The sequence below is a fragment of the Epinephelus lanceolatus genome, chromosome 16 (assembly GCF_041903045.1).
Source record: "Epinephelus lanceolatus isolate andai-2023 chromosome 16, ASM4190304v1, whole genome shotgun sequence".
In the NCBI taxonomy this organism is placed as follows: domain Eukaryota; kingdom Metazoa; phylum Chordata; class Actinopteri; order Perciformes; family Serranidae; genus Epinephelus; species Epinephelus lanceolatus.
The window spans coordinates 14410211-14423242 of record NC_135749.1 but is presented as its reverse complement, the minus strand read 5'-3'; the positions used below and the strand labels follow the sequence as shown (position 1 = coordinate 14423242).

The window sequence follows — 13032 nt, the reverse complement described above, 5'->3', positions numbered from 1 at the left end:
CCAAGTGATCATTTCCAGAGTGAGGTTATGAAAGGAAGTACTGTAATGTGACAAAATAAACGGATTAGTTTGTTTGGCTAAACAGAAGCAACGCTGCAAAGATTCACACAGCAAGCATATGGTCTTGAAATGAGAGGACCTCTTTTTGTTTTAGATAAAACTCAACAGACTTCCCCTCTGCTCTCCAATGAATTCAGATAATGTAAACGTTTTGAGCGTTTTGTTCTTTTTTTCCTCTCTTGCAATTTGCCCTTTGCCCTGAAAGGAGCAACTGTTTTGTTTTTTTTTTTGTTTTTTTTTTTTAGTATTTTTCTTTTATTCAGTGTGCGACTTTCACAGCAGTCAAAAAGTACAGACTCTGCTCATGTATGGCCAGCAAAGAGACAGTCCTCCCGCAGGTCCCTGTGTTGCCACCCAACACATCTGAGAGTCATCTCCCGTGGCCACCAGTAGGCAAAAACACCAGGCCTGCTCCCGGCTTGGAACAATACTTCACTTCCAACCTCAGCAGGGGCTTGATGAGTCTGTTGTACCCCCACCCATCAAGGTGTCCGTCAGGCGCCGTGCGTGGGCTGGCTGCTCCTGGCCAGCAGCAATACAAGGACACCGAAGAGTCCGGCGGCCCCAAGTCTCTTCAGCAGGGCCATGCTGTCTTTGGGGATGACCACCTGGGCCAGTTCATTGGTGATGAGGGAGATCTCATGAGCCACACAAACAAAGATGAAGGTGCTGACCATGATGTTAAGTGAAGGGTTTCCTGGGATCAGGACTAAAATGCCCCTGGTGTCTGCTGCCAGCCAGATGTGGTACTGGCATATGAACAGCTGGGGGAGACAAACAAGGCATATTCAACACAATGTTATATTCCTCAGATGTCAGGAGGAGCTGATAGCTACACTGCCACTAACATTAACTCTCAGCTTGCTTGTGGGTTAATATACCTTAAGTGTTCATTGTTCACAAGGTTTTCACATGGAGTTGATTAATCCGCAGAGGCTTCCTCCTCTCCAAAACAAACAGACTGGGTGATTAAACCAGTTGAACACTGAATAAAGCAGTTTAACATTAAAAATCAGTGTCTCTCAGACGCTCCTCGGGGCTAGGCCAACTGTGAGGCGAGCTGCAGCTAATGTTTATGCAGCTTCTCTGATAACTTAACCTCCTGAGGCCTGAGCCTTTGTGTGGTTTGTATTTTTATTTTCTCCTAGCTATTTGTAATTAGTAAAAACTAAGCATTGTCTTGAACAGTTACATAAGAACGATCAGCTTACTATTAATAGTCACAAGTGTGTATTAAAGTATAAAACAGCTTATTTCAATGCCTGAACGCTGTTGTGCAAAAGCAACATTGCAAATCATGCAACATTTGTTTAATGCCTTGTAACTTTATGGGTTAGGTCACGGTTTAAGTCTAAATCTTTTCAAAACTGTTAATTTCAATGCCTAAACATGGCTGCACGAAAGCAAAAATGCAAATAATGCAACATCTAAAAACATGATTTGTTCATTTTGTCAATTTATAGCCTCTTAGCTTGTTCCTGTTGCTGAAATTAGTCAAATTCATATGCCAAATCAAACTACAAGTGTTATCAGGCAATATTAAACATGTTTCAACCATAAAATTTCATTAGGTTTTGTATCTTTGTCACTTTTGTGTCGGCCTCAGCTGTAGACTGACTTGGAAGATTTGGCTGCCATCTTGTTTTTACATGGATTAGTGCTACCACTAGATGGCACAAAAAAGTGTCCACGAACAAGGACAAGTCTTACTGTAGTAATGCAGAATTAAGTAAAAAGTGCAGCAAGCCCAAAATGTAATGTCTTCATATGAGAATGCAGGGTGTCAGGAGGTTTAGATCCAGAGGCCTGATGACTAAAACTCTTCATCCCGTTAAAAGATGTTGTTAAAAAAATGATCATGATCTAAAAAGAGACGTGAATTTTATGATTCTTATCTCATCTTAGCTGAATTACAGTTTGCTCGTTTCTCTTAACTGTTTTATGGTGCTTAACTTAACTGCCGTTCCTGTCTTACCTCCAAGGAGATCTTTCCAAACCATGCAAAGAATGAGCTATATACAGAGCGGGCATAGCCAGGAATGTTCCTGATGAGAATGAAGGCCAAAATCTGTGGACAAAAGAGAGTGAGGGCACACTGTGTTGTCAGATTCTTATCATTTAACGTGGCAAGCTGAAGTCAAGGAGTAGTAGACACTCAAGTTAGGGTGAGATACAATCACTGAGTCATCAAGTGTAAGATGCGCAATCCTGGCCAGTCTCAGAGAAATAAGCTCAAGTATGTTCTTAAAGACATTATCTACTGCTCTGCTCCTTCCCAGTGGGGACTGGCTCCACATAATAGCAGTGCTATCTTTAGCAACGAGAGAAGGCAACTCCCTTGTTGTTACACTCATATTATCCTGTCATGTGACAAGGATAACGACATCTCAACACAAGTGGAAAGGAATCACAATCGGGTTACGCAATGTGAAACAAGGCGTGTTTGCTGTAAAACCTCACACGCTAAAACAAAAGGCAAGGTGATGACGGAAAAACTTTGATGGCACCACCCAGGTACAGACAATGGTTTGATACAGTACAGGAAATATCTGTGATAGAGAGGATGATGTATTCTTTAAGAATGAAAGAAGACGAGTTCAACAGAAAATGGGAGAAATGGATTCGGTTTAGAAAACAAGACATTAACAGTGTATAATCTTAGTGACAAAGTGGCTGCTAGATTTGCTTCACTCTAATCCACTCATAGTTAGCAGAGTTTGGAATCCACCGGCCACAAAGTTAATTTCCAAACCTGAATGCATTACTAGTTGTAACCTCCTCTCTATAGCTGTACATTTCAATGTTTTGGAGGAGAAAAAAAAGAGGGAGAAGCACAGTTTGTTTGTTTTTTTTTACCTGGACCACAGAGATGAAAGGATGCATCTCGTTGCACTCTGTTTTGGTTTTGCAGCTGCTTGCCCATATTGAGTAAGTCTAGAGTGATGGGGGGAAAGGAGACGTTACGCAACATGGTTTAATCTTTGGATGCAACAAAGACAAGGAGGTGGCTGATTTAGTTTGATTAAAGCAAAGCAGTTACTATAATCCCTACAGTCGGTGCTTTGGCTGAGTCAACAAAGAATAAAGGGCTGCCTCTGTGTTACACAACACACATTATCTCTGCGAGATGATGGATGTCACTATACTGAGTTGACCTTTCTTTACAACGTACGTAAGAGCAGACAACTGTGGTTTTCAAAACAGACCAAGGTTGACGACAGCTATCTAGTGAGGCTACACCCAGTATTGGTACAAAGCCAAGTATGAAGAGTCTTACGATGAAGGAGACGACAGAGAGGAAGAGAAGCAGGTTTGAGATCTTGGCAGAGAAGAGGGCCTCTCCTTTGCCCTCCGACAGCACCTGGCGCTTCTGGAGCACCAGGTAGATGAAGGCAAATAACATGCCGTGGATCACCGCCTGCAAAAGAACCATCGCCACGTTAAAACAATTCATACCAAGTCTGGGAAATGTGGTCCCACTTGAAGAAGCTTCAATGGATTACATTTCAAACAATGTGTTAATGCAAAGACTGACTACGACAGCGGGGCGCAACTAGAGTGAAACACATCTGACTTACAAATCGGTCCAGCTTCCATCTGAACCACCACTCGTGGATGCTTCCGTCCAGCTCAAACAGCATGGAGATGGGCCACACAGAGAAGACACGCTCAAAGAAACCCTGCAGTCACAACATCAAAACATTAAATAAATACGCAGGGTTTCACACAAGGAGCAAACCATGAATTTGTGGAAAATGACGACAGTATAAAATAGCTCTTAAAACATTAAATTCACAATCCATTCAGCTTCATTTGGGCTAAATTACATAAATGTGATTACCACTTAAAAGTACGTCTGGGTGCAAATATCACGGTATTTTTGACCAAATATCTATATAGATATCTACATAGCGACAACACTGTATTGGGCTGAAAGATCAGCTCATGTAAAAGTGGCAAAGTGAGTTCAGAAGTATGACATCATATGCTATTTATGTACAATATAAACAAGAGCTTAAACTGGAAAAGTAACTGATGCATGAAAACCAAAAGTACAGGCAGGCTGTTTGTAACTACAGTGTAAACAACATCAGAATTCTTGAAGTCATTGGAAGACAAAGAACTGGAGGGAAACCAGAGGATCTGCAACTTGTGTAAATGACAATGTGAGCTTAATGACGTAAAGAGAAAGCTACTGTATTTGCCAAAGTGTTATTTAAACTACCCACCTATATTTAACTTAACTTGTTAATACAACCAGACACGCCAAATATCAATTTTGAAATAGGATTTGAAGCAGCATTTGTTGTATCTTACTGTCACACTATGTGCCATCATTGCTATTACTGTGTGTTCTCTTTGTGCGCCACACCAAATAGTCACACAGTCATTCCTGCCTGTGGCCATCAATATCTACAACTCCTCCCTCACTGTCAGCCGCTCTGAGTCAACACACTGGCACTTGGACTTCATCCATCTATCTGTATTTATAATTCATTATTATCTGTTTTGTTTCTACTGTTGAATAGAGGCAGCATTCTTGTATCAGGCATTCTTTTATTGTGCAATAATTGGTGTCATTATTCAACTGTGCGATATTCTTCAGTACACGCCTTTATTCTCACCAACACCTCTTTAATGTCTATATTAATTCAACATACAATGCACAAGACTGTACATATTTCTCATGTTTATTCTTATTATTCTTTTATTCACATTATAGCAAAATACATATTTCATATTTCTGAAGGTAACACTAGTTTAGACAGTGTAATGTAACACAATGCACATATTTGTATATCTTACACACTCTGTGCACTGTGAAGATATATATTTTATTCCTAATCTTTTATACTTCATATCTTAAGTACTAGTGTTAAACATTCTATTTATTGTATTACCTTATATTTACATACTCTTACTTTATATAACTCTCTATTCTTCAAACTGGAGCAACTGCAAACAATTACAATTTCCCCTCTGGGATCAGTAAAGTCTTTCTGATTTCAGATCATGGTCTTAAATCACATAAGATAAATAAATGAAATTAAATGACTATTTATGCTTTCACTAAATATTTACATGATAACATTTTGATAGATAACCATCAGTAATGTAAATGACTAAGTGGGCAAAGGCAAATGATAGAACAGCTAGAACAGTTCGGCAAGTTCAGAAAATTACTTCATTTTAATGTAACGTAGCCTTTTAAACAGGGGTGTCAGTCATCACCAAAGGCTCCGATACCGCCCACTTGATGACTAGGCACACCTAATAGTGACACACTTGTGAAGGCTAAAAGCTGGCAGGTTTCAGCGGCAAGTTAAAATGCTGTTTCAAAGGCGTTTCACCATGACCAGAATAGAGCTCTCTGAACTAACAATGACATTCAAAACTAAAGTGAGGTTTCAATTGTGATGTGTGAGTTTAATTATTTTTAATTCACCCACCTGTGAGTAGGCAAAGACGCAGATAACTAGCAGGAGGCCAAGTAACTTCGCCAAGACCCCGAGGTGCCACAAGCCACTGCCTGATCAGAAAAACAAAACAGCCATCAGTAAAAAGTTTTTGTAAATGCAACCCAACACAACCCCATTCAAATAACCAAGACTTTTTCACAACACAAGTGAGTGAAACAAATTAGGTTTTTTAGAAACTTTCTGACACCTACTGTTGGCCTTCTTCTGAAGGATCTGAGGCCACATGGCCAGCGTGGCATAGATGGTGACAAACCAGAAGGTGACCAAAGGAACAAAGTAATAGGCCTGGTAGGGTCTGTCCATCACCATGCACAGCACCAAGACCAGGAAGTTTAGACGGAAAAGCACCTAGAGTGGAATGTGCATGAAAACAGACACATACACAGATCAATCCATAATGGCATCACACTGATAACAGTCCAAACCAAATAACTGTATGTATCTTATACATAATATGACAGTATGTCACGCTGAATTACAAAAGACATGAGTAACTGTATGAGTAACAGCCTTAAATCTCATAAAAATGTGATTACTGCCATATAGAGTATTTGCATGATCCTGGTTAAAGTATAACTGAGTGAACCCTCACCTGGCACACTCGATACAGTCCAAAGTCTCCTTTGAGCCAAAAAAAGGAAAAGTGTCCATAGCCAGTCTGGAAAAGGTACGCTGCCACCAGCACCCGCACATGCATATACACTGGAACAAACTGAGACAAATAATATACGCCTTAATATCAAATATCAATATAGACCGCTTGAAAGCAGGTTACTGATAGATGCGTAGAGGGTCAGGTTAAAGACTCACAGCGCTGGCCCCAGAAATGTGATAGATTAGAATGACCAACTGCATCCAGCCTTTCCACTCATCTGTTTGCTCTCGGTTGAGTAATTTGGTCTGTTTGTAAAAGAAAGACAACATGTTGATTTGTGATATCAAATCGTTAAACTTGTTGCATCCTTACCACCAGCAAAGTTTTTGGGTACTTTTACTACTTGCCTACATGTTGTGTTGGCAGACAAAAATGCACAATTTCAGAAAAATCTTTTTTCACACTTCGCAATTAATTTTATGCTGAAATGAGACTGTGTTGTTGAAAGCTGGAAGTAAGCTTCCCCATTATAAAAAATATTTCCCTGAACAGCGTCTCCTCACCTCTTTGGTGTTCTCATTGTAGAAAACTCCCAGGACAAGTATATAGATGAGAGGGATGAAGAACGAGGAGTGTGTGTAGAACTTCTGCTCTTTCATGAACACATCCGCTCTGTCACAAATGTAAAAATAGGCCATGATGATGCCCATCCTGCAAAGGGCCTGGAGTGGTGCCTTTGGTCCCTGAAGGACAGCTGCAGTCGCTGGCTTCTTCTCCTCTAAGCTCTCCACATCCGGGAGCACTGGTCGGCGGTGGCGGTTGTTGCCGAGGATGGCGAGGACGATAAGGACCAGGGCAGAACCCACAAAGATACATGCCGACAGTTTCTGGAGGTGGTTTGGGGGGGGCAACGTCTGGCAGCAGGAGCCGTCAATGGGCCTTATTATCTTGTTGCACAGAGAGTTCATGAGGACCATGGCTCCCTGACAAGAGGATTACAGAGTGGGGAAAAAATGTGAGTAATAGTCTAAGATAAAACTCAAGGACTGTGCTGCCACAATAGCTACATAACCAGAACAATCGAATTGTGACGGGCAGAAATAAACCAACAAATTTTTTTGAGTGACTCTTTCTAGTGTCCTATATGTAGTAGGTCACTCTGTTGAATGCTGAGTAGTCATGAATCCCTGACTTTTCCCACTTGCTATCGTAGGGTACTGCTCACACTGCCTGCTATAGTAAGCGAACGAGAAGCAATTAAATTGGACCTGAGTTGAGCCCCCCACCAGCCAAGTCCAATGGTGCATTCACTTGCTCTTCTTCCAGTTTTGGTGCATTCATGAGCTTTAATTTGAAATGTGGAGACAACATGGACGTGACATAGAAGATGTGCTGTCTTTTATTGCTCAAAGCGTTTAAAGAACACATTCATAATGAAGAGCAAGGAAACTGATAAGGTGAGCCATTAAATATGAGCAGGAATCCATTTGTCAGATTATTCCAACACCACATGAATGCTTCACAAGTCTGTGGAGGTAACTGGGACATATGCTACTTGCCCCTCAAAGAACAACAGATCGTTGGGTCAGTGACATTTCTATAGCCTACCTACAAGTGCATTAAAGAGAAGTGTTGTGGGGGGGGGGGGGGGGGGGGGCAACACTAGCTGTTGAACATGCACGTACTATAACGAAGTGTCACGGTGAAACTGACACCATATTTTGCAAAAAGTGTTAACAATCTAAATGCCAACTAATAATCTTAAAATCAACAGACACATGTCCTACCACATTCCTGGTGCTCTCCGGCAGGTGCAAGCCGTCCACTGACTGGGAGATTGTTTCCAGTGCAGCCTGGCGTGACGCGGCCAACAGCTTGACTCGGGACCTGCCATACCGTTTGCTGCTGTTGAGCACGTCCACCGCCGCGTCATTGTACATCTCCAGCTGTGAGTTGGTGATCACTTTCCTACTCTCACTCAACACCTCCTCGTTTACTGGGTCTAGAGGTGTGATGGTGATTTGCGCAGTGTGAACAACAAACGAGATTTAGTTTAGAGGGTGCATGTATGACAGAGAAGTACCAATCATGTCAACTTCTACTCAAAAGTACTACTTGGGAAATTAGAATTTAGTAATCATACTGTAGCACCTAAACACTGTGAAGCACCCTACCATCTGGACTTGGTGAACACTTTTGAATCACTGCTTTTAACCATCAAGTTGTTCTAATTGTAATCCCATTTGACATGAATGCAGTGGTCACATGAGAGTCTAATCACTGTGGTGAACGGAACAGGCAGTAACACTTTCCTAACCCAACTAAAATGACACATCAAAGAAAGCTCAAAGCTGAGTTTACCTTGCAAGACCCAGTAGACCTCTCCATGTTCAGCGAGCTTATCCAGGTGCACAGCAATGGTTGTCAGGTTGAGTTTGTACTTCTGCAGAGACTCGCTGCTGCCACTGTGCAACTTGATGGACCACTGTGGTAAATGGATTAATTCATGGATGAGATTAAGATTGACAAAATTTAGCCACCACCCTGTTTTTGTCTATCATGGAATGTGCCGGCATTGCTAAGCATGTAATTATACAGCTTACTGTTGCCGCTCCGAGGATGACAACATCTGGCTTAGCTGAACCTTCCTGCAACATGAGAGAAGATGTAATTAGAAAAGTAAATTTATGCCCAAGCTACATGATAATGTCAAGTTTTTCTTGTTAATAACAGAACCTCAAGCAGAGTTGCATGTACAACCTAAAATCTGTCAAGTATAACTCAACATTTTCATTGGTCACACCAGTGCACCTGACATTTAGCAGTTGTCTCCGTGTATGTATGAAACCACACCCTGTATTTCACCTCTGCCACATCCTGTTACAGCCCTAAAAGGCCGCGCCCAGATTCATCACAGGCAAAGGTATGTGCTCAATCATCTGCCTCCCATGTCCCAAATAAGAGGCCGTTTACACATACACTGTGATTTTGATAAACGGAGACATCTTCCTTTGTTTGTGCCCTTCGTTTACACGCAAACGGAGATTTCTCCTCTGAAAACGAGTCTTTCTAAAAACTTCGGCCAGAGTGGAGATTTTGGAAAACTCCGGTTGCACATTTGCATGTAAACTGAGATAAACGGAAATAAACGGAGTTATAGGCAGCTGACGTCACAGTATGCGCCGGAACTTGCGCCTGTGTCAAAAGTGCGACCTATGTTGCTATGGTGACAATGGATACATGGAAGGCTTGAGCTTCTCATTACACTGCCCCCTACAGGTTTGGCATGCTCTTGTGTATATATATCCGGGTAAGTGTAAACGAAGATCTTTTTGAAAACGGAGATAGTGAAGTGTCCGTTTATGAAAATAGCCAGCCACGTGCAAACGGCCTCTAAAATGTCTTATCCTGAGCCAACAACTTCAGTGTTTAAAATAATTTACATAAATGTGTTAATACACTACTAGTGTGTATGGGAACTGACAAAAAAGGTTACGTTTAAAATGTGCTTAAATGCTGCACCAAAAGGCGTGAAATATTGTGGGTGCACCCAAGTTATGTGCTGGTGTAAAAAGTTAGTCTGGAGCATGTTTACTCACGTATGTCCATGATATCAAGCGCTCCTTCATGGAATTATTTGCCTCTGGATACCACAGGAATTTCTACACACAAGAAGTAGTAGATGCTTTATCAGAGTATGTTTTTACAGACTTAGAAAAGGATATAAAACACATCCAGAAAAAAGCTTACCACATTAACAGAGGATCTCTCATCATCAAAGGAAATGTCCTCGTGCTTCAGACATTACATGCAGACAGAGAGAAAGTCTGTTACACAAATAGCGTTCCTCTTTCTCCCTGCTTGAGATCAGACCAAAAATAGTTGTGGCTGCTGCATGACTGCCCCGCATTCCAGGGATGCATTTTTTGTTGAAGATTATTTTTGCGCAAACAACTTGGATAAACTTACATTTTTCTGTTTGAGTACATCTTCTCAATGCTATCTATTTCAGGATTTCCTGCAGGTGTTTATTATGAAAGCTGAAGGCCTCAAGATATTCAGTGAAATCACATCTATACAGACACTTCAAGGAAAAAAGGTCACTGAGACCATTTTGTAGCAAGTAACTGTAAATTGATTACAAAGGGTGCAATACTTTCACATCCAGCTATATAAATGGGAAAGTTATTAGTAAGGCGTACATGGCTTTAGTTGGAACTTGAATATAATGGTTGGCTGTGTATAGTGAGATATGGCAGATTAAAAAGCAGACAAATTTCTATAATCATCAAGGGTCCACTAATTTTCATCAGATACTTTTGGCATATAGACTGTTAAGGGCACGAGTAGAGACTACATAGAGAAATGTCTGTCAGTGTCAAAGGTCTGCTTCACATCTGTAGATCTGTATGCCGAGCACAATCACCACTATGGTATTTGTCCCACAACTCTTGCTACCTCTGCTGAACAATTGTTAATGGTGCTTCTTCTCATAATTACCTTGTTTCCATCTTCTCTTTGCGTAGGATCAATAATTTTGATGAAGGAGTAAAACAACTGCCTGATTCGTGAATCACCAATAAAGGCCACTTGCTTTTTAGCAAGGCAGGTTTTGGCTTCACTGTAAGACAAAAATGGCAGAGAGGAATCTGAAACCTGTCCATTCAAGGAACTACAGATAGCAATCATTCATGTATTGGTTGGTTAATTGCATTCTCTAACCTCATCAAAAGCAGATCTAATTACACAATGCCTATTAGTGTGATAGTATCTTCTCAATTGCTTATTTGTCTCAAGAATTACTCATCCACCATACAGGGACACACACACACACACACACACACACACACCTCATCTCATCTATCACTGCAACACACTTTTTTATTCATCTTTGTCTCAAACATAGTGTTCATATAGCAACCTTGCACAGTTAGTGTGACTCACATGCTCTTGTATTTGTGCATCATGCAGCCATAAGGCTGCCACACGTTCTCCCCCAAGTAACGTCCTTTGGACAGCAGCCATTCACATGAGTCTCCGCCTGGAGGCAAGACACAGAGAACCCCCCCAGTAAGACCAAACAAAAAACACTGCTCTTGCATTCACTCATAGTATTTCTTTGCCTATGACTGCAACCTGCTGTCTCAATAGTACCATGGCTTTTCATTCAGTGCTGTCAAAAGGCTGGTATACAATACAGAGCTCTCCTAGGGGCAATAGCACAAAATGAAGCCATCAGCAATTTAGCTCAACCATTAATCTCTGCAGCTATTCATTTGTGTGCAAAATGAATAGAGCCATCAGCACTTGAATCAACCCATGGAAACAGGCGAACATGAAGGGTCTGGCGAGATGGGTAGGCATGTAGTGTCATCGCCAGGGACAGCAGCTGTTCCCACACAGAAGTCTATGGTCCCTATCCCTTCTCAAGAACAAATACAACTTTGTGCAACACGGATTAGTGGCGGATGTAAGCGATGCTATTTGCTTATAACAAAATTCTGGGCTTTGTTTAATCACTGTCATTGTCAGGCTTAGGGTGTGGGACAAGAAAAATGACATCCAACCTGTTACACCTGAAAACCAGTGAGCGTCTCTGTCATCGGAGCTAACTCATCTTTGCGTGACAAGCCAATGCAAACTTCAGAAAGACCTGAGACAGGAAGCAGGCTGCTCCAATACTGTTCACAACCACTGAAGCCACAGTTTGTTAGTGTAAACTAACGTTACACATTACTGAGTAGCTTTGTAGATAGTGTAGCATGTAGCTTTATCTGTGCAGCTAACGGAATAGGCAGCACTGGCGATTTAAATAGCTTTGGCCTCCTAGTGCTGACAATGTCAATTTTCTGTGTCAATTATTAGCTACATCAACCTAACGTTACACACGGCTTCCCCAGCGTGTCCTGACAGCGGCATGTAAACACAGCTAAATGCAGTGTTAGCTTTATTCAGCTAAGCTAGCCAGACAGAGCCGACTTAAGTTCATGCAGCAGAGTTACCGTCGGTGAATTTACGCTATAACGTTATATATACACACCCAGCTATCTTTATTAAGGCTATCAATGTGTATGTCTCAGCTTTAAAAGGCAACGCTGATTAACAGCACTGTGCCGACCCACAAAGAGAAGTCCTAACAGAGACACAAACAGCGAGCTACAGCTAGCTAGCTAACATTAGCATTAGCTGATGTCAAGTGTTTGGCTGCTTCAACAGTAACTTTAATGAACGGGATACCACTTACCTCCATAGTACCGCGAAGCAGTGTGGAACACGATGAGTAAGATGACGACTACTAGCGATATCAGTTTGGCGTTTTTGATGGTGAAATGTTGATTTATTTCGCGTTTGCCCAGGCTATAGGCCAGGACCGCCATCTTTGCTCCTCCATGACAACAAGCACCTGTGCAGCCTAACGGCGGCGCTCCTCCCTGCGCACCCTCGGCCCGCTCTGCCTCATGCGACACCGCCTCCTTCTCCATCAACACACCGCCGGCAGGTGCAGATCAACAAATAATTAAATAAATAATCGGTGTCTTTATGAATCTGCCCAACTTTTCACGCAGATTACTGTCACTTTAGGCTGATGTGCCGGAGTAGTTTAAAGCTCAAAGCCCGGAAGCAACTGCCTGAAAACAAAACTTAAAGTCTTCCTGAAAAAGTGTAGTCGTCGTCCTCCTCTCCGTGAGCACCCAATGCGGGCACGCAGTTTGTCTGGTTTTTAATGAGGTGATTTTCAGGTGTGGCTTGTTAAACCGGTTGGTTTAGAGCTGCAAGAGATCAGTTGCGCCAGCTTTGTTTACCCCCCGAGCAAAGGGTAAGGGAATCTTGTGTAGTAGTGAATGGTAGTTGCTGATTTTGGCGTTTTGGGGGGATTTCGTGCTCTGATTTCCAGGA

General features: G+C 41.8%; 1 protein-coding gene across 1 annotated transcript; it reads right to left on the bottom strand.

Annotated features, from left to right (window-relative positions):
• Positions 1-274: 274 nt before the first annotated feature.
• casd1 (CAS1 domain sialic acid O acetyltransferase 1) lies at positions 275-12759 on the bottom strand. The gene is made up of 18 exons (XM_033636965.2): positions 12380-12759; positions 11080-11176; positions 10636-10756; positions 9886-9930; positions 9735-9797; positions 8739-8783; positions 8497-8620; positions 7923-8137; positions 6699-7118; positions 6351-6440; positions 6133-6252; positions 5732-5888; positions 5511-5590; positions 3639-3740; positions 3338-3478; positions 2917-2994; positions 2036-2128; positions 275-824 (listed from the first exon to the last, which is right to left on the bottom strand). The coding sequence occupies exons 1-18, from the start codon at positions 12615-12617 to the stop codon at positions 555-557; spliced, it is 2499 nt and encodes an 832-aa protein (XP_033492856.2). The 5' UTR covers positions 12618-12759; the 3' UTR covers positions 275-554.
• Positions 12760-13032: the final 273 nt, after the last annotated feature.

Excerpts from the sequence above, each read along its gene's own strand:
- casd1 (XM_033636965.2), bottom strand. The coding sequence starts at position 12,617 with ATGGAGAAGGAGGCGGTGTCGCATGAGGCAGAGCGGGCCGAGGGTGCG. Across the intron at positions 8,784-9,734 it reads GCTTGATATCATGGACATAC|GAAGGTTCAGCTAAGCCAGA; the intron begins GTGAGTAAACAT and ends CTCATGTTGCAG. Across the intron at positions 3,741-5,510 it reads GCGTCTTTGCCTACTCACAG|GGTTTCTTTGAGCGTGTCTT; the intron begins GTGGGTGAATTA and ends TTGTGACTGCAG.